General features: G+C 42.7%; 1 protein-coding gene across 1 annotated transcript in view; it reads right to left on the bottom strand.

The window, feature by feature from the left end:
* The window catches only part of LOC139276887 (brefeldin A-inhibited guanine nucleotide-exchange protein 2-like), a 118,261-nt gene extending 93,322 nt beyond the window's left edge, over window positions 1–24,939 (bottom strand). Inside the window, exons 1-3 of the mRNA XM_070894884.1 lie at window positions 24,745–24,939; window positions 3,251–3,281; window positions 2,607–2,739 (exon numbers count right to left, since the gene is read on the bottom strand). Coding sequence (XP_070750985.1) covers window positions 2,607–2,739; window positions 3,251–3,281; window positions 24,745–24,868 — 288 coding nt within the window. The 5' untranslated portion in view covers window positions 24,869–24,939. The remainder of the gene's footprint in view (window positions 1–2,606; window positions 2,740–3,250; window positions 3,282–24,744) is intronic.
* Window positions 24,940–25,186: the final 247 nt, after the last annotated feature.

Genomic DNA, 25,186 nt, shown 5'->3' with positions numbered 1-25,186 from the left:
GCCAGGATGGTAAAGCACAAGTTTGTACCTGCAATATTCCACATCACAATTTCAACTGTACCACTAAAGGATAACATTGCTGAGAGCCTGAGCAATTGACCCCCAAACAGAGAAGGATGAAATCAATTCTGAAAAGGAAAGTAATCATCACAAGCTATTAAGATGAACCAATTACCAAGTACTAGGTAAAGGATTGGCGATAAACTGAAAAGGTGAGAAAGAATAGCGCGTGGCGTGGGAAGAAAAATTACAAATAAAACCATGCACTGTTATGAGCTTTCAGCCTGGACACTCTCCTCCACTAAGAGTGCACCAGATCCACCCAAGCTCAGACATGTCAGGCACAGCTAGAGATCCACTTGCTGATTCCAAATATAACTGCAAGTTATTGATTTTCTTACAGTTGCAAATTCCAAATATGACCAACACATGGTGAGGAGACCTAAGCCACATACATGTGAAGACCCATATACATCAGTGTTGCCTAGCCCCTGACTTCACTGCTAGCTTCAGCCATAATCTGGCTCTGCTCCCTCCCTTGCAGGCCTGCGAGTGCTCCAGATTCACCTCCTCGCAAGACTACCTCATGTATTGCAGGGCTGCGCTCTCCTAGACATTTTTGCTGTCCATGGGCATGATAGAAAGAAAATGCTTGTAGGAAGAAAGAGAGAGAGTGCGAAAGAGAGCATGAAGGCATGAAAGACAGAGAAAGAAAGTCAGTCAGAAGCATTGGGGAGAAAAAGGCAGATAGTGAAAACATTAAGAAAATAGTAACTTACACTTATAAAGCACCTTTAATGCAGAAAAAAACAACCCAAGGCATTTCTCAGAGAGGTACTCAAAGAAATGGGCACAGAGCCCAAATCGGAGGTATTGGGAGGTAAACAAAAGCTTGATCCAAGAGATGGGTTTTAAGAAAGGTCTTGAAGGAAGAAAGCAAGGCAGAGATGGAGGGGTTCAGGGAAATATTCCAGAGCATGGAGCCTGGGCAGCTGAAGGCACGTCTGTTAATGGCGGGGAGTTGTTGTTGTAGGACTGGAGGAGATTAGAGATAGTTAAACCATTTCTGTAAGTATCCAAAAAGAATTTATGCAGACCAAATTATTGATTTTGTCAGATATGGGTGTCTTCCTGGGATTATTCAATTCTTGCAGTATCATTTTGTTTGTGTTATACTGGGGAGACAGTCAATATTAAAAGACAAGATAGTGAATTTATCAGCTATATTCAGTTTTCCATTACAAGTGCGATCAACATGGAATACATAGATCAGGTTCATAAATGAGTTTTAAATCCCATTATATTTTATGTGAAGGTACACCACTTAAAACATATTTTATCTTTTTACCTCAGCTCCAGAATAGTGATAGCAAAAAGTATAATGAGTCATTGTTACCTTCTACTCGAGTGCTATGAAAGAATTTTAATTAATTTTACAGTTTAGAGAAATGTTACTGAACAGACCAGGCACACAAAAACTTCATGTCCATTGATGAGAACAAGAGTGATATTTCAGACTTATTACAAACTCCAAAAAGTCTTTAATAAAAATACAAACTTTTTTTTCACAACAGTTGAATGCAAAAGGGCAGGAGTAATGTCTATTCAGCTGAAAACTATGAATCAAATATAGGTCAAAGGAAGTTTCCTTTCTATTTCTCCATCAGATTCAAACAATTTTCTAAGGATCGCAAATAACTTAGATGGAACAAGATTAAGCATCTTAATTCAGGATTGAAAATATGTAGTTATTTTCAAACAAACCCTCTTACTGATATTAAACCACTGATGAATTCAATTTGAAGAAGTTTTTTAATTGATGTATTTAAATTTATGGATAGGAGAACGATAGCTGGTGGTGCAGTGGGTTGAACGGACTGCGGTTTCCCATATGCAACTCCAGGTCTTGCAGAGAGAAAGATGAATAGGACTGTCTTACTCCTGTGGAACTTCCATGTAGTTGGTTTAAGAAATCACTGCTAGAGGATTGTGGACTGATTACACACCTGCACTCTTCAGCAGCGAACAATGGCCCAGAATTTGCGGTCAGAGGTAAAGCAAAGGCGTTCGCCACTTGGACCGAAGAAAGCGGTCCACAGAGATCTTGCCATAACGTTTGTGGAGCAGTCAACACACTATTAAAATCCAAGTTACAGCTATTCTAACAAGGCCCAACATTTAATGGTGAATTTCACAATGATATTACTATGGAAAAGCCCAAGATTTCTTTGATTGCCAGCTATGGGGGGGGGGGGGGGGGGGGGGCAGGGGGAGATGGGCACAGCGCAGCCAGTGTCGGAGCAGTGAATGACTGACCACAAGCTCAGGATTTCCATGTTTAGATAAGCATGCGTGACATCCCGAAGTTGCAGTCAGATTCGAAGAGCTAATAACAACGAACGCTATTAGCTCGCCGTTATTACCCACCGCAAACTCCTGCTCCTTCTGAGTCTTTTTTGGGGCGGGAAACCTAAAAGTGGAAAAATAGTAGTAGTCGGGGGAAGGGAAGGAACAAAGAAGTCAGGTTTTATAATCGGAAAATGACAGCTCTACATATTATTTGCAAAAATATTGAAGAGCTTGTTTCGTCATGCAATTTTATATACCTGTAAGCAGTCCAAAGATGTGCTGACGATGCGAGGGGATTTTGATTGACAAGCCAACTCAAATGGAAGAAAGTACTTATCAGCCTCAATGAAGTTTGCCTTTGGTGTTGCAGAAACATTTTTGTCTCCAGCTCTACAGAAAGGAGAGTATAATTTTTTTTTTTTTAAAGTAGTTGAAACATAATATAATGAAATGGATAAAGAATACTTGCAAACAGATCCATTTTCTAGCAACTCCACACAACAGTAAAAAGAAAATATTAAAAATAAATCAACTGGGAATTAATATTCATTGGTCACTGAAGCAAAAACTCATTTTCTCATGACAATTCATAGAATTACCCGGAGTCTTAATGTTCTCCTTTTTAACTTGCATCTGTTACACTATAAGGGTATTACCATACCACACAGCTTCATTGTAATTTGAATTATATTAATGTAAAACAAAATATATTTCAAGTATATACTTCCAAGTAGATTGTCTATCCCCAATGAAAATCATACAAAAATGGTAATATTTGATGCACTTTTTAGAATGAAGAGTTCCATTTACTGCCATACAAACACACATAACTGACACCCTCATTTCTGGAACACAGTAAACTAGGTATTTTTCAACTCTCAATAGAAACAGAATGTCCTACCTTTGTTTTTCTATTTCATCTTTTATTTCTTCTGTTGAGGGAAAAAAATACATATTTAGCTACGATCTTCAGGTAGTATCACACTGACATTGCCCAATAATATAGGAATAAGAAATTTACAAGACAAGCAGTACTGTAAAAGTATCTTCAAATGTGGCACCTTTCCAAAAAATAATTCAATTGGACATCAAGTTTCTTCGGAACTACACAGCGGCTATATAAATGTTACAAACTCTCATAAAAAGGAGTCAGTACTGCAGGTCATGTTCACTCGGACTAGTTACCACTGTCACACTGACCATTGAGAACAATTAGTTTACTGCACTTTGGATTAGTCTCAATACATAAATAAGCAACAAATATTTGGGGTCAAAAATATAAATGATGGAAACATTGACCGAAGTAAAATTAAAATCACTTTATATGCTGTCACAATATAAAATTAAGGTTATGCATTTGAGAACAAACTCAAGGGAACCAGCGAAGGCATGAGGAGATTTATGACGATGTTGCCTGGACTGGAGAATGTTAGTTTTGAGGAAAGATTGGATAGGCTGGGTTTGTTTTCTTTGGAACAGAGGCTGCTGAGGGGAGACCTTAGTGAGGCGTATAAAATTATGAGGGGTCTAGATAGAGTGGATAGGACGGACCCATTTTCCTTCGCAGAAGGGTCAACAACCAGGAGGCATAGATTTAAAATCACTGATCGGAGGTTTAGAGGGGATTTGAGGCGAAATTCTTCACCCAGAGGGTTGTAAGGTTTGGAACTCACTGCCTGAAAGAGGTAGAGGCAGAAACCCTCACCACATTTAAAGGGTGCTTAAATGTACACTTGAAGTGCCATAACCTGCAGGGCTACAGACCAAAAGCTGGAAAGTGGGATTAGGCTGGATAGCTCCTTGTCAGCCGGCACTGACACGATGGACTGAAATGACCTCCTTCCGTCCTGTAAATTTCTATGGTTTTATCAGGAGCTACATTGTACAGCACAAGATCACCCACAAGACAGGATTTTTTTTAACTTCGCTCAGTTCCTTATATGGATTTAGAATGCACAGGCTGAAAGTTTAAACTACATCATCCTTAAAAAGTACAATCTCCAACCATCAGCAATGAAGAACAGAACTGAACGAATTACCCTTTGTCGTTACCATAACAGGTGGCAGCACCAAAGATTCTACAGCAAATCTAACTGATGGTTCTCCAATCCGTTTTTAAATGCAGACTGGTTTCTGCTCACCAATTCTCTCCTTCAACTCACTGACTCCTTACTGAGGTACAGTCACATCGGCCTGGTCACCCTCCAGTATCTTGATCAAATGGCCATTATTTTTATGGATAATGTGCAGGCTATTAGATCACAGGAAACAAATAGCCAAGTCAGATCCAGTCATACCCAAAACCCACACATTCTTTCAGCAAGGGTCAATCAGCAGCAGGACACAGCAGAAAGGCTTTACAGCTGAAAGGTAAAATAATGGAGACAGAGGGCCCAAGTTTCCACATGATTTGCGCCTGATTTTTTAGGAGCAACTGGTGGAGAACGGACTATCTTAGAAATTGCAATTCTCCACATTTTTTTTCCTGCAGTTCTAGTCAGGTAGAACAGTTCCACTTTGGAACAGAATTTTTTCTTCAAAAGGGGGCGTGTCCGGCCACTGACGCCTGATTTGAAAGTTTCCACAGTGAAAACGTACTCCAAACTAACTTAGAATGGAGCAAGTGAAGATTTTGTAGAACTGAAAAAACCTTGTCTACACATTAAAAAATCAGGCGCAGGTTACAAATTAGGCGTCCAGAACGAGGTGGGGAGGGGGGGGGGGGGGGGGGGAGGAAGGGAAGTCATTAAATTCTATAATAAATCCTTATTGAAACTTATACAAATAAATCCAACCTGAATAAAAATTTATAAGCAAAGAAAAGATTAAATAAACCATCTTCCTACCTGTGTGAAAGTGCTTCAGCCAGGGAGAATGCTGCGGGGGTGGGGGGGGGAAGGAGGCAGCCGTTCATTCCCGCGGGGGGGAGGAGGAGGAAGCCGTTCGTTCCCGCGGGAAAGAGGAGGAAGCCGTTCGTTCCCGGGGGGGGGGGGGGGGGGGATGGGACGGCTGCCTCCCTCAACTTTGAGGCTTCCTGCAGCCTTCTCACTGCTGCAAGAAGCCTCAGTGCTGATGGCAATGTGCTTTTATTAAAAAATGTTCAAAAATTAAACAGCTACAAAGAACTACAAAAATGGCCGAGTGCCAATGTTTCCTTCACACTGCGCGTGCGCGAACGCTCTAACGCGCATGCGCAGCGTTGCCGGCAGGAAAAAAAACTAATTTAAATGGTACCCACCCCCTCCCACTTACAAAATCGCCGCGAGTGTAGGCTCCGCCCCCCTGGGCGCCGCGCCAAGCAGACATGGAGCTGCAGGGCGCTCCAGAATCGCGTGTTTTTTTTCCCGCGCCGTTTTCTGCGCGAAAAACGGGCGCCCAGCTCGGAGGGGCGCCCGTTTTTTATCATGTGGAAACTTGGGCCCAGAGTGCTGGGTTGAAGACAACATGGGCAGACCTGACATTTTAACAGAATAACTGGGAATCTGGTAGGAAGACACCACACAGGCCAGAGAGATAGAAAGAAGAACCCCAATTATCATGGGGACTTCCCGTTGGAAGATATACGGGAGAAATTACGAGAGAAAAACAAAAACCTCAAAAAATCTTTGGAGTCAAGTTTAGGCCGCCAGCTAGAACGGCGCGCATTGGAGAGGCCCGCCTGATTTATAGAACAAAAATTGCGCCGAATACTTAGCAATTCTCCGATAGCTGTAGGCCCATTTACACATCGGCGCTGCGCAGCTGGGGACGGAGCTACAGCCCTGCGCCGAAAACACTGCCAGCAGCTGTGCGCGTGCGCAGTAGCTGCTGGCATCCTGTCTCCGGGGCGATGACCCTATCCCAGGCCGAAGGGACGTCGCCCCTATCCCCGGCCAAGTGGCCTGCGCATCTTACCTCGGCGGCGGAGCCCGCCCGCTCGGCCTCTTGCTGGGGCGGGCCCCACCCAAAGCAACATCGGCAGCCTGGCATCGGCTGCGTGCGAACTGGCTTCTCTCTTTCCCTCACCCACCCCGCCCCCCCCCCCCACATCTTCCTCTCTTCTCTCTCCCCCACCCCCCCAATATCTTCTTCTCCCCCCCCCCATCATCTTCATCTTCTCTCCCCCCGCCCCCATCATCTTCTCTCCCCCCCCCCCAAATCATCATCTCTCGCCCCCCCGCCCATCATCTTCTCTCTCCCCCACCCCCTGCCCATCTTCTTCTCTCTCCCCCACCCCCATCATCATCTTCTCTCCCCCACCCCCCTCATCATCTTCTCTCCCCCCCCCCAATCATCTTCATCTTCTCTCCCCCCGCCCCATCATCTTCTCCCCCCCCACCCCATCATCTTCTCCCCCCCCACCCCATCATCTTTTCTCTTGCCCCCCCTCGCCCATCATCTTCTCTTGCCCCCCCCCCCACCATCATCATCATCTTCTCTTCTCTCCCCTCCCCACCATCATCTTTTCTTCTCTTCTACCCCCCCCCCCTCCCCACCACCCATCTTCTTCTCTTCTCCCTGGTGCTGCAGTAGGTGAGTAGAAATAATTTTTATTTGAGTGATTTTTAATTTTTTTATTTAATTTATTTGGATTGATTTATTGGTTTATTTATTGATTTATTTATCATTTATTATTGATGATGGCTCTTTATTTGTAAAAGTGAAGTGTTTAATGTTTGTAACCCCCCGCCATCTATCGTTCCCTACATCTGATTTTCTAAGTGCAGGCAAGGCTTTTCTGAGCGTACAAAAAGCTAACTCCATTCTAAGTTAGTTTGGAGTAAGATTTCGCTGCCTGAACTTGCAAAACAGGCGGAAGTGGCCGGACACGGCCCTTTTTGAAAAAAAATCTCTTCTAAAATGAAACTGTTCTAACTCACTCGAACTGGAGCAAACTAAAGGCCGAGAATTGCAATTTCTAAGATACTCCATTCTAAACTAGTTGCTCCAAAAAAAATAGGAGCAACTCAGGCCGAAACTTGATCCCCATGTGTGCAGCCAAAATCAGCACACAAAATCAATGTGAATCTTGAGAGACACAAACAACTGAAAATCTTTGAAAAAATAATCACGTCAATTTGCATTTTGAGGAAGCGGGGGGGGGGGGGCGGTAATCAGCAAAAGCAATTAGAAAAAAAGCATAAAAATCCATAGTTTCCATCTACTGTATAACAACTGAAAAATGCATTACATTTCATGCATACCCACAAAAAGGATGATTTCATAATTTGGATATTTAAGGAGTACAAACCCAAACAATTGTGAGGGGTAGTAGCATGCCTCTGAAGTGCTTCAATAGAGCAGCAAGAGCACATTGGTATGTTTAGGAGGAACCAGAACAGTACAATTGAGCATTATCATGTCCAAGCACCCAAGAGTAAAAATTCAGTATTACCAAGTTGGAACCATGGAGCCATGTGGATTCATTTGAAGAAATACAGTCATAGCAAGAGACAATCGTTGAGCATCTCTGATTGTAATTGCTCAACCATTGGTGGCCGTGCCTTCTGTTGCTAAGACCCCAAGCTCTGGAACTCCCTGCCTAAACCTCTCCACACCTCTCTTTCCTCCTTCAAGATGCTCCTTCAAGCATACCTCTTTGACCAAACTTTTGGTCACCTGTGCTAATTTCTACTTATGCGGCTCGGTGTCAAACTTTTAGCGCATAATACTCCTGTGAAGCTTCTTTGGACATTTCACTACGTTAAAGGTGCTATATAAATACAAGTTGTTGTTTCAGTAGTTAGTTAGGTAACTGAAACATAGATAACAATACTAATATGAACACTAGAAATATGTGCACTTAAACTTGTGCCATAGAATGTTATAACATAGAAACAGACCAGTCAGCCTACAAGTCTGCACCAATGCTTTTCTCCATAAGTCACCTAGTCAAATCCCATTCTTTTGCTTGCTCTTAAACTCAATGACCTGGCATTTCTGCTAGGTTATGCTGGGATTTTCAGCGCAATTCGCCTGAAATCGGCCAAACCATTGCAAAAGACCAAGGACTTTCAAGTACAAATTGAGTTTCGGTGATCTTCTATGCTGGAATGTGACTCCGCTCACAAAACTGGAAACTTCCCTAGATCGAATTAATCACCATGGTGAGTTTCCACTAAATGCGCCCACTTGCAGGCCTTCAAGGAGGCTCTTAAAATTTGGCTTTTTTTTCTAGGTGGAAGGATAACCAATGTGCCTCTTAAAAATATTTTAAATAATTAAATGTTTTTAAATTTACTCAGAAACTGACTACTGTACACAATGAAACTAGTAAATGGTACTGTATAGTTTTTTTAAAGTCATTTTTCATTATTTTAAAATCGGGTTACACACATGCGATGAACTGAACATTGATAAGTGCTCATTTTTTGTCATAACCCCATTTTCAGCTGTAATTAATAAAATTGCACCAAGTTACCACTCTTAAATAGATCAAGGAATATTTTCAACACATTTTTTAAAATTGCATTCTAAAACTTTGCCTGATGGCGCTGGTTCATGGCAGGTTTTACGGTCGACGACATGCTAATGAGCTTAAGCGGAAACTAGAGCAAAATAAAACTTCAGAAAACTAGTGCAATATTGAGCACAATTTGCACCCGGATCGCCAATTGTGCTAATGCGGAAACTCTTGGCCTATATTCTTGTTTTTCAAGCAACTAATTACCTTGAAATAATGGACTCTGTGTCAACACTTTGTGGCAGAGAATTCCATATTCTAACCACATTCTGTGACTAACACCCCAAGCAATGTCAGAATTTCAACTTCAGCAGCAAAAGGAAAACAACTTGATGCATCCCTGAGACGACTGTTATGCAAAATATTACTACTTGCATCCATGGAAGATTCCCCCACCAAGCCCAAATTTTATTAAAACAAAAAGCCCAAATCTTTGAACATAGCTGAACAAAATCCAAGGCCTCAGCATTGTTATGTCATAAAGCAGGGATTTGCAAAATGCAGCCCGTGTGCCCAAAGCATCAGCAATCAGCTCCACGCCCATGCAACTCAGTCCTATTTGTGCATCCATTTTTTATTCCTTAGTTTTATCTTTGTTAAATTATCTGGGCCTGGAGGTTTAGAAATGGCTGTTCATAGTGCACTGTCCCTCATTTGTGGTAAATCTTAAAATCAGTAAACCAACATCCGTTCGTATGTAGTCAGGCAACTTCAGTAGTTAAATATGTTCCAATTAGAACTGAAACAGTTCTCATTAAAAAAATTCTTCATCTTGAAAATTCACTTCGTGAAGATTAAGAACAAATCTGCTTGACTTGGATCATGGGGAAAAATAGACTCAGTTGAGACATCAGATCGAGACCTTGACTGGTCTAATAGTTCCTGGGGCAGAAACAATCCCATACCACTACTCGAAGAGCAGGGAACCGGGTGTCCTGACCAACTTTCTTCCCTTAACCAACGCCAAAGATGAACTGGTATTACATCTCATGGTTGTGCACAAGGTGCCGGTCATGTTGGTCTACATAAAACTGTGACCGTATTTCAAAGCAATTAATTGTAAACAGGTCATGAAAGATGATAGACGTTACATAAATACAAGTTCTCGTTGCATGGATTGAGTTATACTGAGCCTCTAAAAATCATGAAGGAACCTACAAAAGATATCACACACACATGCCTTATAGTGGAGAAATGCTGATCTATTGAAAGTCTTCTTTCACCCTGCACTTTTAAATGGATGCTAAAATAACTACCGACCTAAAAGGTATGTAGTAACCTTTATATGTTAACCAAATCATTTCAAGATTCTGAAATTTCTTGTTCACAGATAGATATCTATGTACCTGTACTATGCTTGTTCTTTCTCAAGTTAATGCACATTTTAGTTCATTTCCGGAAAGACTCCTTTACTAATGCAATGTATAATGCCTCACTCTAGCTACCATCTAAATTGACCTTTAACCTGATGACATGTTCATGGCCTTGCTCTCGTCCAGTCGAGTCGCTACACATTTTACTGTAATATTCCAGAAAGTCAAAAAAGATCTGAATGGATCTCTAACATCGGATTACTCAGCCAGCTTCTGAGTGTCTGTCACGTTGATGGGTTACGACACCTTTCATTTGTGGGCGCAAAGAACAGGCACACAGACTTCGGTGGGACTGAGTAAATTCTTCCCTTTTACATATACACAAAACATGCAAACACTTTTGCATTTGTGATGTACAATATTTTAGTCTGATTTCCTCCACCGAGTCGGTCAACTTATTTTAATCACATTTGCCAATCAAAACAAAGCAAATGAATGCTGTGCAGCACTCTTTTGACCGACTGCTCTTTAGGGTTGGAGGTGCAGGTTCACACTTTTCATTCGATCTCCACACATGGGGCTTCTGATCTTAGCTATGCTGCATCAGGACTGTGGTGAGCAAGGCCAGGTACTTCCTTCCTCTCTCTTCTCTTTCCCATCCTCAGGCTCTTCCCCAGGAAGGGCATGGAAGCGTGACTTCCCAGACTGTTTTCTCAACCCCAGAGCCGCTAATTTCACAATGCATGGTCAGGCCCGACACCAGCAAACCTCTTTTTGCACAGCTGGCCAAGGATGATACAAAGTGGAGGGCGACACAATAAATGCATGGAAAGAAAACATGTTTTTTTGGGCTGTGCCTCCTGCCAGTTGAGTCCACGACCAACAGCTCTGCTACTCTTCATACAATGCAGCCTCAGCCAGTCTGGGAAATTCCTTTCAGTGGAAATGACAAACATCACCATACTGTGCAAACTAAAAAATCCTTATCACTTGCCGAAAAGACTTAACTGTTTTGAACTTTACAACATGCACTTTGCATGTCATTCTCCAATACAACACTTGCAACTTTTATGTTCAATAGTTGCAATCTCTACATAAAATCATGACAGTGACTTTATGCACTGACTGGAATGGTTCTTCCATGAAATGCAGAGAAATCAAACAAAGAAAATGTCATGAGGAAAAGCTATTGTCTACTGCTATATATATAGCGACTCCTTCGACAGACCCACTGCAATTTGTCCTGTTGTAGTCTTGCTGGAACATACAGGTAAAACCGGAAACGATAAAACTCTAAAATTTCTCCTCAATCCCCCATTTCCATTTCACCAAAGCAACATGACAGCAATAAATTCAGCCCCGACTACAAATGACAGAAATATAAAATTACAACAGTACATTAGTGCAAATTTGTGTCACACTTCCTTATATGCAAACCTTTCAAAGCTGTTAGGAACATGACATTTGAGCCTAAGAGTGGCAAACTAACGAAGAGAAGGGGTGAAAATCTGCCAATAAAAACAAATTCAATCAAATCACTTAAAATGTTTTTCAAATTTTGTTTGTTTCTATTTTCCCACAAACTCAATTCAAAATAAGGTTAAACACAAATAAAAAGTACACACTTCACAATAGTCTGCTTAAACGTAACTGAAAAGGTCTCGTGTCTGAATACCTTAAACATTTTTACTTGGAGACCTGACATTTCTCTCAAATCTTGGGCTCACTGTTGATATTTTCCTCCCAAAAATATCACTGCTGGTTGAAGGGAACTAGCAGCTACACCTGTGTCTGCAACTCCCAGGATACTGCAGCCTGACAGTGTACATGGTGAAAACTTCCCCAGAAAGCACCAGCTGTTTCCACCACCCTTTCAGGCTGTGCATTTCAGATCACAACAACTCACTGCATCAAGAAATGTCTCCACCTCTTCCCTCTGGCTCGTTTGACAATTATCTTAAATCGGTGAGCTCTGGTTACTGACCCTCCTGCCAGTTTTCATTCTCAAAATCCTTCAGAATTTTGAACACCTCTAGTAAATCTCCCATTGACCTAATCTGCTCTAAGGATTATAACACCAGTTGCCCTAGTCTGTTCACATAATTGGTGATACTCATCACTGGTACTGTTATGGTAAATATCCTCTGCAGCCTCTCCAAGGCCTTGAGATCTTTCCTAAAGTGTGATGCCCAGAATTGGACGCAATACTTCAGCAGAAGCCTGATTTATGAACACAATGCTCCAGCAGAAGCCGGATTTATGAAGGTTTGGCATGAGAGTGAGAGAGAGAGAGAGAGAGAGAGAGAGAAAGAGAAAGAGAAAGAGAAAGAGAGAGAGAGAGAAATGCTTTTCAACATTTTATCGGCTCAGCCATGAAAAAAAAAAATCAGGTAAGTGTTGTTTAGGAACAGTTTCCCTGCTCCCCGCTTTTCCTCACATATCTGTTTGCAAGGGATTGGATCGGAGCTACAGTTGGAAATGGCTGTGGTCAGACAGAGAGAGCTGAACCCGGGAATGTTCATTACTGATAGGGGGCAGGTGCCCCAGAGTCTGGGAATACTCGAGGGGATTGTGGTCTGGGGCTGAGGAACACAGAAGGTGAAATGAGAGATCTGGAAGGATAAAGGAGGTGGGCAAAAAGAGAGATGGGATGGCACATTTGGGATGCGATGGGCAGAACACTCGCAAGGGAGTTTGAAAATGGAGAAGACACGGGGGACTCAGCAGAGGTGTGTGGGGGGCGGGGGCGGTCAGGATCACTGGGTGGAATCGGGTGCACTCGAATATGGAAGCATTGGGGTAAGTTCACTGGAGAAACACTTGGCTGTGAAGGAACTTACAGAAAGGAGGGGCAAGATATGGGGTGGGAAGTACGAATCATTGATGAATATGATGGTCTTGTCTCATGGTTTTTTTGGGGACCTTGATATATAGAATCAAACGTTGGGTGCTGTCCAACTCAGCCAGGTCCAAGGACTGGCACAGACATGGGCGCGATCAGACTCAGGAACAGGGCAGAAGTACTGACCTGGGCCACAATAGATATGCCACATCACAGCATGGCAGTCAATTTACATTGCAAAATAAAACACAGCTCAAGAAGTAAATTTTAAGATGGCGAGCAGATCAGAGGTGCCAGAATGGAGGGATCCGGATTGAAATGTGGCTGCATCGTTTGATTCAATGTCACTGCAGCAAAATCCTGACGCACTGAATATTTTCTTTTTATATCTTCAATGCCATCTTTCCACAAGCTTGCTCAAGATAAGTGCAGAAGAAAAATTAGCCTCTTGTACCCCTCTCGCTAATGGCAAATTCACCAAATCTCCTTGTTTAGGCATTCACTTGTTTCACACCCACCCTTCAGTGCTGCTTCACGGTAAAAACACAACAGCTCTCAACCTCTGGATATCGCAAAGCTGGAACTGGCAAGACAGCTGAATAAAGCAAAGAACTGTCAGCGAGATGTAGCCTGAGCTACTGCGAATGGTTCGTGACACCCTGCACTCCCCAATTCAGTCTCCCGCCTTGTGTCATCAAATATTCAATCCGCTACCGGCGGTGCTTGGAGACGGACATGGATACATTTATATAATTTAGAGAACAGAGGTGTAGGAATACAGAATGGGAATGGACGAGTCCACTGATGTGTTGTGTTAATTGTGGTTTGTGTCAGAGTTTTTTTTAATTAATTTCTTACTGAACAGAGTCCATTCATTATATTAGAACTGTTCCAAATAGGACTGTTTTGTTTTTACTGAAGAAATGCTGCAAGGGAGTTGTAGTCTCAAGGAAATAAGCTTTCCACCCCCTGAATGTTTGTAAATCTTCATTACTGCTGCAGAGCTCAAACAATATATACGATTTACCCATCAATTGTATCTCATTAACCCCCAAAAAGAAATGCATTGGTCTAATTTTCAGACAAAGTTCTTAATTGAAATGTATATTTGTCCCAATAAATAGTGCAAATATAAAAGATGCATTAATAATATAAAGCAAACCAATGGAAACCCATGGGCTGGTTCTGTCAGCTATCATAACCCAGGGTTAAACATTACTATTATCACCTCTCCCCACAATGCATCGTGTATCTTCTCTCAATCATCGAGCTATTTTATTTTGTGATTGAGTCGATCCCACTCAGTGGTGGCTTTGCCTCCATATTATTGACAAACCGTGGTTGCATTTGCTGTATTGCGATTAAATGGGTCTATGGGGCAGGTAATTGGAGACAGGTGGCCTGTAAAGTGACTGTTGTGGCAGCCAAAACGAGAGGTGGGCGCCGGAGGGACTGGAGTGCATTATTACCCCCGGCAATCAAATTGTAATTTGATTTTATATGTTTTAAAGTTTAATTTGTTTTAATTGCCAGTTTTAGTGTCCCCCTCCCCTTTTATAGGGGGCACTTGGAAAAAAATTATGATTTTAGTGCCCAAAAACACCACAAAAATCACCAAAAAAACAAAAAAAAAAGGCACGTGAAAAGTGTTTGGAGTGTCCCCCAGATCGGGGGGCACTTGATTTAATTTATTGTTTTCCTCAAAAGAGTTGTGGCAGCCAAAACGAGAGGGCGCCGGAGGGACTGGAGTGCATTATTACCCCCGGCATCCAAATTTTAATTTGATTTTGTATGTTTTAAAGTTTAATTTGTTTTAATTGCCGGTTTTAGTGTCCTCCTCCCCTTTTATAGGGGGCACTTGTAAAATGTATGGTTTTAGTGCCCAAAAAAAGACAAAAAAAACAACAACAAAAAAACAAACAAAAAAGGCATGTGAAAAGTGTACTTGATTTAAATGTTTTATTTTGTTTCCTTTAAAAGAGCTGTGGGAGCCAAAATGCAAATCTGAATGACACAACAAAGTATCATTCATTATTACTGATCTGATATAGACATTGATGAACACTGCAAATGCAGTATTAAAAGAAAACGTGCATAATGCATTGCAATAGATTTTGGAGATGATGGCTGCTGATATTCAAGGCAGCAATGAAATACTGAAAAATGTGCTCTCTGAAATACCTTGGCTCCAATATTCTCAACCCTCCCTCATGGTCAGTTTATTTGAATAGTTTGTGCGCCATATAAACTTCATATTTTCAGTTACCTGTAATATTGAAGGAATGTTACACAGAACATTCATTTTGTTTGTTTTGTAGCAATAGATCCAAAGACTACAGGCAGTTATTGTAATACACAAGTGAATTATTTGGTTTTGGTTTACTAAACGTGGGTTGTAAACAAAAGGTCAATGGTAATGCACCATTTACCGATTAGTTTTCAAAATCAATGGAGAATATTTTTTCAACTACAGAAGTCAATGTAAACAATGGCTAGAATGTCTTAGAGTAAGACACAGAAAGGTGCAGGATTCTATTTTGTTACTTTTAAATAAAGGTTTATGCATCAAACCTACAACTTTATTGCCATTTGAAAATCACTGATTTAGGGTTATGATTTAAGCTCAACACTTGCTTGGCTAATTGAATAATTCAAGGCAATAGTTCATTTAACTGGTTGAGAGCAAATGGAACACAAAGAATTATGCTGAACACAATTGCAGCCTGACCAAAGCACAGTACAAGTTCAGCATGATGGCCTCAACGTTGGCAATATAGCTCAACAATCTGCTCACTTTGATAGAATGTACATTTATGGTAAAGTAGCAAGTGTTTAGTTTACCTTGACTCCCACATCTTTCAGCCACTTCCCCAAGGTGGTTCAACACTACTCCTTGGGTAACTGTGTGTTCATTCATTTAGATTAGAAACAGTCGGAGCACCAGCGCTAACCCGAGCACTACACTCAATACATCTCCCCAGTTACACATCACCCTTGTAACTGTTCTCTATTATTTTCTCGCTTATAGTCAATGCCTTAATTATTCCCAGGTCTTGCCATGGAGATTCACTGCCGTGAGCTTGTACAGCAGCTTTCTGTCGAGCAACAGGGCCAAAAGTCAGTGGAGTAGGTTCGATTATAATATGAGCATACACAAATGAAGGAAAGGAAAAAAACAGCTGGTCCATTGAGCCTGTTCCATATGGTCATAATGAAACATGCACACCATCTGCCCATAATCCTCTCCACCAATCAATCTCTGGGACAGGCAAATCGAGGGAAAAAAACTTGGGCCAATAAAATTCAAGACATTTCTCTTCAACCCTTAAAAAGGTGACCAAACAAGTTCCAGGAGGTCACGGTGACTGGGGGACACATCTCCCCAATAATCCTAGAACACAGTGATGTCAGCATCACTCAGGAACTTGTTTAGTTCCCTTTTGAATGGTGGCAGCAAATTCACACGCACTTGAGTTGGCAACTTGTTTCATATAGTGATGACTGAAAATAATCTCCTGGCATCGAATCTAGTTCTTTACTTACATAGTCTTGTGTTTTAGGTAGTTTTAATTATGCTTTCAAGCTATGCAAGAGGTATGTGGCCGCCTAAAGAAAGAGTCAAGCTTCAATATGAGAAATTTTCTTAGCACCACATCTGGGTTCTCCTGCTGCAGATCTGAAAATATATTGGTGATTCAACTTGTCCAATGATGTATTAGTGATTCCACTTGTCCAACTACTGATCTTGGTAGAAAAAATTGGGGAAAAGATTGTTGTCATCCCGAAATTACTTTTGAACATTTTCCTACTCTGTGGATCTTTTGAGTTTTCACTGGTTTGGTATTGAATTATATTTATATAATGCACGTCTAAGGTTATGATTTCAGTTTGAACTCTGACCTATCAATTTTCTGCTTTTATTTTGAACTGAAGATAAATTTCAGTTTACTGACCAAATTGCAATAAGTGAGAGCGAAACAGTGATAAATGAATCCTCACTGGAAGAGACATATTGGCCCAGATTTTGCATTCGGAATAACGTTGAGGCTATCAGTGCTCATCGTTATTAAGGAGTAAATTGGACAGCAACTTCCAGCGTCCGCTCATGCGGTTAAATGTGGACATAAAGCTGCTGCTGTCCGGTTTGATCAGCCAGAAGCTCCGCTTTACCGGTACCTCGCCGAGAGATTCGGCATTCAAACACATAGAAACATAGAAACATAGAAACATAGAAACATAGAAAATAGGTGCAGGAGTAGGCCATTCGGCCCTTCTAGCCTGCACCGCCATTCAATGAGTTCATGGCTGAACATTCAACTTCAGTACCCCATTCCTGCTTTCTCGCCATACCCCTTGATCCCCCTAGCAGTAAGGACCTCATCTAACTCCTTTTTGAATATATTTAGTGAATTGGCCTCAACAACTTTCTGTGGTAGAGAATTCCACAGGTTCACCACTCTCTGGGTGAAGAAGTTCCTCCGCATCTCGGTCCTAAATGGCTTACCCCTTATCCTTAGACTGTGACCCCTGGTTCTGGACTTCCCCAACATTGGGAACATTCTTCCTGCATCTAACCTGTCTAACCCCGTCAGAATTTTATATGTTTCTATGAGGTCCCCTCTCATTCTTCTGAACTCCAGTGAATACAAGCCCAGTTGATCCAGTCTTTCTTGATAGGTCAGTCCCGCCATCCCGGGAATCAGTCTGGTGAACCTTCGCTGCACTCCCTCAATAGCAAGAATGTCCTTCCTCAGGTTAGGAGACCAAAACTGTACACAATACTCCAGGTGTGGCCTCACCAATGCCCTGTACAACTGTAGCAACACCTCCCTGCCCCTGTACTCAAATCCCCTTGCTATGAAGGCCAACATGCCATTTGCTTTCTTAACCGCCTGCTGCACCTGCATGCCAACCTTCAATGACTGATGTACCATGACACCCAGGTCTCTTTGCACCTCCCCTTTTCCTAATCTGTCACCATTCAGATAATAGTCTGTCTCTCTGTTTTTACCACCAAAGTGGATAACCTCACATTTATCCACATTATACTTCATCTGCCATGCATTTGCCCACTCACCTAACCTATCCAAGTCGCTCTGCAGCCTCACAGCATCCTCCTCGCAGCTCACACTGCCACCCAACTTAGTGTCATCCGCAAATTTGGAGATACTACATTTAATCCCCTCATCTAAATCATTAATGTACAGTGTAAACAGCTGGGGCCCCAGCACAGAACCTTGCGGTACCCCACTAGTCACTGCCTGCCATTCTGAAAAGTACCCATTTACTCCTACTCTTTGCTTCCTGTCTGACAACCAGTTCTCAATCCATGTCAGTACACTACCCCCAATCCCATGTGCTCTAACTTTGCACATCAATCTCTTGTGTGGGACCTTGTCGAACGCCTTCTGAAAGTCCAAATATACCACATCATGAAGTTGCCAAACACATGAAGGGTGTGAAATTGTGGTACTTCGCCACTAAACATGGCAGAAAAGGTTAGAGCTTTTCCATTCAAGTTCAAGTGAAATTTTAAGAGCGTAATAAGTCTTAGTTACTGCCAAACAACCTATCTGGCATTGAAAATGTATTTCTACAAGTGTGGAGTCTCAATCCATCAGATTTTAATTACTGTTGGGAGATTTTTTTAAAAACATTTAAACTCTCTTATCTCTCTCTCTTCATTCCATCTTTCTTCCCTTCTCATGATTTTGCTTTCTGTACATGATTTGACACTGGATTAAATATTTTAACTTACACTTCCTGGTTTAGACTGTCTATTTCTGTGAGGATTCTTCAATCCAAGCTGTTGCTTTCTCTGTTCATACAGGTCCCAGATTCCCTGGAGGAGGGTGCCATGCTGTATCAGACTCCCGATGACCTCACGTTGACGTGCAAAAGCCCATAAAATGTCTGTGGGCAGCTGCAAGCTTAATGAACAGCAAACGCCACTCGTTCACCACTGACTGCAAAATCCAGGATATTAAAGCATTAAAAAAAAATTGGAAAACTTTGCCAGGATCAACAAAGTTCCATTTTAGTACTTCCTTTAAGAAAGAACAAAAAAGTTTGCTTGCAAACCTTTTTTTAAAAAAAAAACACAGTAAATCTCTTGCAGCATTACTCAGATACAGCTTGGGTATGGAATGTAGTGTTCTGTATGTGTTGCACCATGTTCTGTCAAACTGATGGTAACGGTTTGTTTCTGACCAAGGACCTGCGGCTGTCTCATGGGCTTCATCTGTCAGGGTGGCAATCAGAATTGGAGATGGACTCAGGCCTGAAAGACTGATGCTGCATTTGCAGCACTTTCCGTTTTCCAAACAGCAAATAGCTGAGAGTTGGGTTGAAACACCTGCCCTTTTACCTTCTTCCTTCCCACTATCCAGGGCCCCAAACACTCCTTCCAGGTGAAACAATGATTTACTTGTACTTCTTGCAATTTAGCCCCAACATCTGTCGTCGAGCTATAGTACGCAGACGACTCCTGAATCTGCGCACAGAGGATGAACTCCAGGACAGAGTCGACGTATTTACTGAGGCGTACGAAAGCATGGGCCTTACGCTAAACATTCGTAAGACAAAGGTCCTCCACCAGCCCGTCCTTGCCGCAAGGCACTGCCCCCCAGTCATCAAGATCCACGGCGCGGCACTGGACAATGTGGACCATTTTCCATATCTCGGGAGCCTATTATCAACAACAGCAGACAGTTACAACGAGATTCACCACTGCCTCCAGTGCGCCAGTGCAGCCTTCGGCCGCCTGAGGAAAAGAGTGTTTGAAGACCAGGTCCTCAAAACTGCCACCAAGCTCATGGTCTACAGGGCTGTAGTAATACCCGCCCTTCTGTGTGGCTCAGAGACATGGACCATGTACAGTAGACATCTCAAGTCGCTGAAGAAATACCACCAACGATGCCTCCTCAAGATCCTACAAATCCTCTGGGAGGACAGACACACCAACATTAGCATCCTTGACAAGGCCAACATACCCAGCATTGAAGCACTGACCACACTTGATCAGCTCTGCTGGGCAGGCCACATCATTCGCATGCCAGACACGAGGCTCCCAAAGCAAGCGCTCGACTCGGAACTCCTTCAGGGCAAACGAGCCAAAGGTGGGCAGAGGAAATGTTACAGGGACACCCTGAAAGCCTCCCTGATAAAGTGCAACATCCCCACCGACGCCTGGGAGTCCCTGGCCGAAGATCGCCCTAAATGGAGGAAGTGTATCCGGGAGGGTGCTGAGCACCTCGAGTCTCATCGGCGAGAGCATGCAGAAACCAAGCACAGGCAGCGGAAAGAGAGTGCGGCAAACCAGACTCCCCACCCACCCTTTCCCTCAATGACTGTCTGTCCCACCTGTGACAGGGATTGTGGTTCTCGTATTAAGACTGATCAGCCACCTAAGGACTCATTTTTAAGAGTGGAAACAAATCTTCCTCAATTCCGAGGGACTGCCTATGATGATTCTTTGCTCACGATGCAGTCTCCTCTACCCTGGGGAAACCAAATGCAGATTGGGTGGCCGCTTTGCGGAACATCTCTGTTCAGTCTTCATGCGTGGCCCTGAGCTTCTGACTTTAATTCTCCGTTCCAGTCCCACTCTGACCTCTCCGTCCGCAGCCTCTTAGACTGTTCCAACGAAGCTCAGCGTAAGCTCGAGGAACAGCATCTTGTCTTTCAATTAGACACTTCACAGTCTTCTGGATTCAACATCGTGTTCAACAATTTCAGACCATAACCTCTGCCCTTATTTTTTTAAACATGGCAGCTGTTAATGATTCTGCCATTCCCATTTACACCTTACCTGACTCATCTTTTGTTTATTAACTTGTTCTATCACCATCTCCTTTTATCTTGCACCATTATCCCTTTTGTCATTTAATCACACCTGCCTTCCAGCCCATCGCAGACCCTCCCTTTTGTTCTTTCCTCCCCTTGCCTGGCCCCTGCACTTGCTTAAAAATCTGTTAAATCTCTAACCTTTTCCAGTTCTGACGAAGGGTTATCAACGTGAAACGTTAACTCTGTTTGTCTCTCTGCAGATGCTACCTAACCTGCTGAGTGTTTCCAGCATTTTCTGTTTTTATTTCAGATTTCGCTTTTTTTTGGAGCTGTGAGTTGAGGTTCTTCACAACCACTGTAGATTGTGCACCCCTCTCGGATGCATCTAGTTTGAGGGACAACATCACGAGGTTTGAGCAGCACCTGGAAGCTCTGTAGTACTTGGTCTGTGCTGCTTTCATGTTATTCTCATTCTTTGTTGTTTCTCGGTTTTCTTTCTCAGTGTTTGCTCCACTTCTTCCTACTATTCTATTCCTTTGTCACCATTACTCTTTCATTGGGCTTCAGTTCCTCTTTGTTTATCTGTTACTAACTCTCTTTCTCTACTCATTGCTCCGTGCTTTCTTTTACTTAAGTGATATCAGATAACAATCTTTTTCTTTCAGTGTCGCAAATGCTCTTTTTTCCTCCAGCAATCTCCTACGTTCAGCCAACCCCACATAAATGATCAGTGTATATAATGCAAAAGACGTTGCTCTTCAGAGAGCTCAGCAACCTCTCGCCTTACACTTCATTTTGTACTGACTGAGATGAGGGATAGTCTTAGAATATCATTCAAAATATTAACTGAGAAAGATCTTCACTCTTATTCAGGACAAAGATGATGGGGAAAAAAGAGTGATGAATAGAAGGAAATTTAACAACATATTAAAAGGGTAGTCAGAAGGGTAAACAGGTAGCTGCAAATGTGAACAGCTGCAATTGCAAAATTAAATAGTAAGCAATCATTTCAGTACCATAACAGTAAGAAGGACAAAACCATAAAAAAATGCTAACAAGGCTAAATATGTCATACTAAATGATTGTTACCTAGAAGGAAGCAGCAGGTTAATGGATAATTGGATATTAAGAGAATCAAGGGATATGAGGACAATGCAGAAAAGTGCAGTTGAGGTAGAAGATCATCCATGATCTCAGTGAATGGTGGAGCAGGCTCGAGGGGCAGAATGGCCTCCTCCTGCTCCTAATTCTTATGTTTTTATGTTCATTGGCGGGGCGGGGCAGGGATGGAATGCTAACTGGGGTGTTCCGGAGATCAATGTTGGGAGAACTATTTCCTAATTTACATTGCTGACAAGCTCAAAATCTCAACGCAAATTGAATAAATCAACCAATTGGGGCAGTTGAAACTAAGATGGTCAGGGACCTGTAAAATTAGTTTGATAAATATCAGTGGTCAGAATACTGGCAGATGAATGAAATATTGCAAAAGGAAGAAAAAAGCACCAGTCAATCATAAGTACTCCATGAATGTTATCAAAATGATGAGGGTGAAGTTTGGAGAGATCTAGCATTATTAGAGAGCTATGGAAGCTAGGTCATTGAATATATTTAAGGTGGAGATAGACAGAACGTTGAGCAATAAAGGAGTAAAGGGTTATGGGAAGCGGGCAGGGAGGTGGAGCCGAGTCCATGATCAGATCAGCCATGATCTTATTGAATGGCGGAGCAGGCTCGAGGGGCCAAATGGCCTACTCCTGCTCCTATTCTTGAGTAAATTTGACACAACATATTCCAACTTTGCTGAGCTACAGAAACAAGGAGAACAGGATATTTGCTAACTATCCCGATAGGATAGTTAAAACAGCAAACTACAGGTCAGAGGGGATCATGCTTAAACTGGGTCACAACGATTCTGGTCATCAAGATACAAGCCAGACATTTTAACCTTGGATGCAGAGAAGAACCACGAGACTGATCCCTAGCAACAGAGGACTGTGTTACGAGGAAACATTGGACAAACATGAGCTAGTTAGTCTTGAAAGTGGAGGCGACAGAGGTGCACATGATGAAAATTGGCACAGAAAGCATAAATTCAGAACATTACTTCAAATTAAACTGTTGACAGTAAGCCAAGAGGGCACAAGGTCAAACTGGCAAAAAGCAAAGCATATTTTTTAATTTTCTAGGTCGAGGAATAAAAAGCCTGGAATCATCAAGTAAACAGCCGAATGCCATGATGGGGATACCATAGTTTGCCCCTCCCCCAGGATATATGAGCTAGGAAACCTCAAAAGACTTGATCAAAACATACTAATATTATCGGGCTTGGCTCTTGACTGTGAATCGCAAGGTTGTGGGTTCACGTGAGCACATAATCTAGGCTGCCACTTCAGTGCAGTACTGAGGGAGTGCTGCACTGTCGGCGGTGCCGTATTTCGTATTTCACGTTAAACCTAGTCTCCACCCCGCCCCCCCCCCACCCCCCCGTCCATCCTCTCAGGTGGACATTAGAGATCCCATGACACTATTTTGAACAGCAGAGGAGTTCTCCCAGAGTCCTGGCCAATATTTATCCTTCAACCAAAATCACCAAAACAGATTATAGAGTCGTTATCTCATGGCTGTCTGTGGGACCACGGAGTATGCAAACTGGCTGCCGCATTTCCCTACATTACAGAAGTAACTATAATTCAAAAGTATTTCAGTGGCTGTAAAGCACATTGGATATTCTATGGTCATGAAATACACTATGTATGTAAATGCAAACTTTTTTGTTCTAATCAAGGATACCGAGTCCTACAAGTACCATCTGTATAATTACTATTTTAAATATCTTGTCTACAGCATGTGTTATACTTTAACATTTATCCACATCAAAATTTGATATGCTATAGCACGATTCATGTATTTTACTGTCCCTCATCAGACTACCATATCCTCTGTCTTGCAAAGCAATAACATATGAGATCCAGCCATCATATGCTATTATTATTTAAGCACACAAAAAATGACAGAAAAAATAAAATTCACCATTAAATTAACCTTGTGATAGTGTAAGGCTAAGCCAGAATATTCATTCTTTGAGGTTCCACATTACACTGAAGTTCAACCCATTACAGGAATGTGATAAACTTTAGCCAACGAGGTATGGCAGCAACTAAACACAACAACAGCTTGGCTGCTCAGATCAATCACAATTCATGATTAAATACGTACCAATTACACACAATTTTGCTTCAGAAACCCAATCTCACCTCATACTTTTAAATGATAATTTTACAACAGGGCTCAGTTTATAGCTGTCACTAACCATGATAACCCAAACTCACAGAAAGTTGACACATTGAACAGATTGTTGAAGGAGATAATTCATGCAGATAGTGTGGAACATTTTATGGATGAAATCGATAAATGCGTGAAAATAAAGGCAATTGTGGGCATCCATTTGTGAGACTGGACTGATGACCATAGAGTCGTGTAGCTTCCTAAGCCGGCATCTACCAGGCTACAGAAAATTCTTGAGCATTTCACAGGCACCAGTCCAGTTTTTGGAATTAAGCCATAACTCGTAACTAGCGATCAGTATGGTTTCAAAATCTGAAGAGAAAACATGCAAGGGCGAAACACTATGGGTCTCATGTAAAAGATTAATTTATTTTGACTATCAAAAAAAAGGCAGAATCAGACTAAATGCAATCGGTTGCAAGGTGAGCGACACATCTCGCTAACGCTGGTAAGTGACAAGTTGACGTCTCAAATCTGAAAGCTTTTGGAGCCGGGCTGTCAACAAGGTTTCAATAGCGGAAGTCAAGTGAAAAGGGAACTCTCAACGCGCGAGGAAAGGCCTTATCCTCGCCGACTTCTGCTGCCCTGCAGTTGAGGCCGGTGCCAGTCCAGCCCGTGCCTGAGTGAGGCAGGACTGCACCAAGCGGCCAGCTCACGATCTGTGGAGCCACAATACCCAGCAAGTCTCCCCTTCCCTCACACAGCCCAACCAGGAAACTCACCCAGGGCCACCTCGCAGGCTTTGCGGAGCTGCGAATGGTGAGTCTTCTTCACGTCCTTGTCGGTGAGGATCTTCTCAAGCGCTCGAGTCAGAAACATGTTTTTCGTCTTGCTGCCCTCGTGCATGACTTTCCGGGTGAAGGCGCGGAGGCGGCGGCGGCCGACGGGCTCCTGCTAATGCTCAGGCGCCGCCATGTTGTCCGGGCAGCACGTGACGCGCTGACCCCTGACCCCCGCCGCCGCTGTCATGGAAAATGTGAGGCCTGTTGGGCAGCACTGCCAGCCGGCACCGCCACTTGTCCCCGCATTCCGCCACAGGCAGTGCGGCGGCGGCGGCGGGGGCCGTGTGCCACAGACAGCCTCTGCCCCTCGCTCGTCTGCAGGAACAATTCAGCGCAACTATTTTTGCACAGGCAACGGAAAATATTGTCACAATTGAACTGG

This window comes from Pristiophorus japonicus, chromosome 12 (genome assembly GCF_044704955.1).
Source record: "Pristiophorus japonicus isolate sPriJap1 chromosome 12, sPriJap1.hap1, whole genome shotgun sequence".
In the NCBI taxonomy this organism is placed as follows: Eukaryota; Metazoa; Chordata; class Chondrichthyes; family Pristiophoridae; genus Pristiophorus; species Pristiophorus japonicus.
Note: the sequence above shows the minus strand (reverse complement) of the source record. Positions and strands in the feature narration are given on the sequence as shown.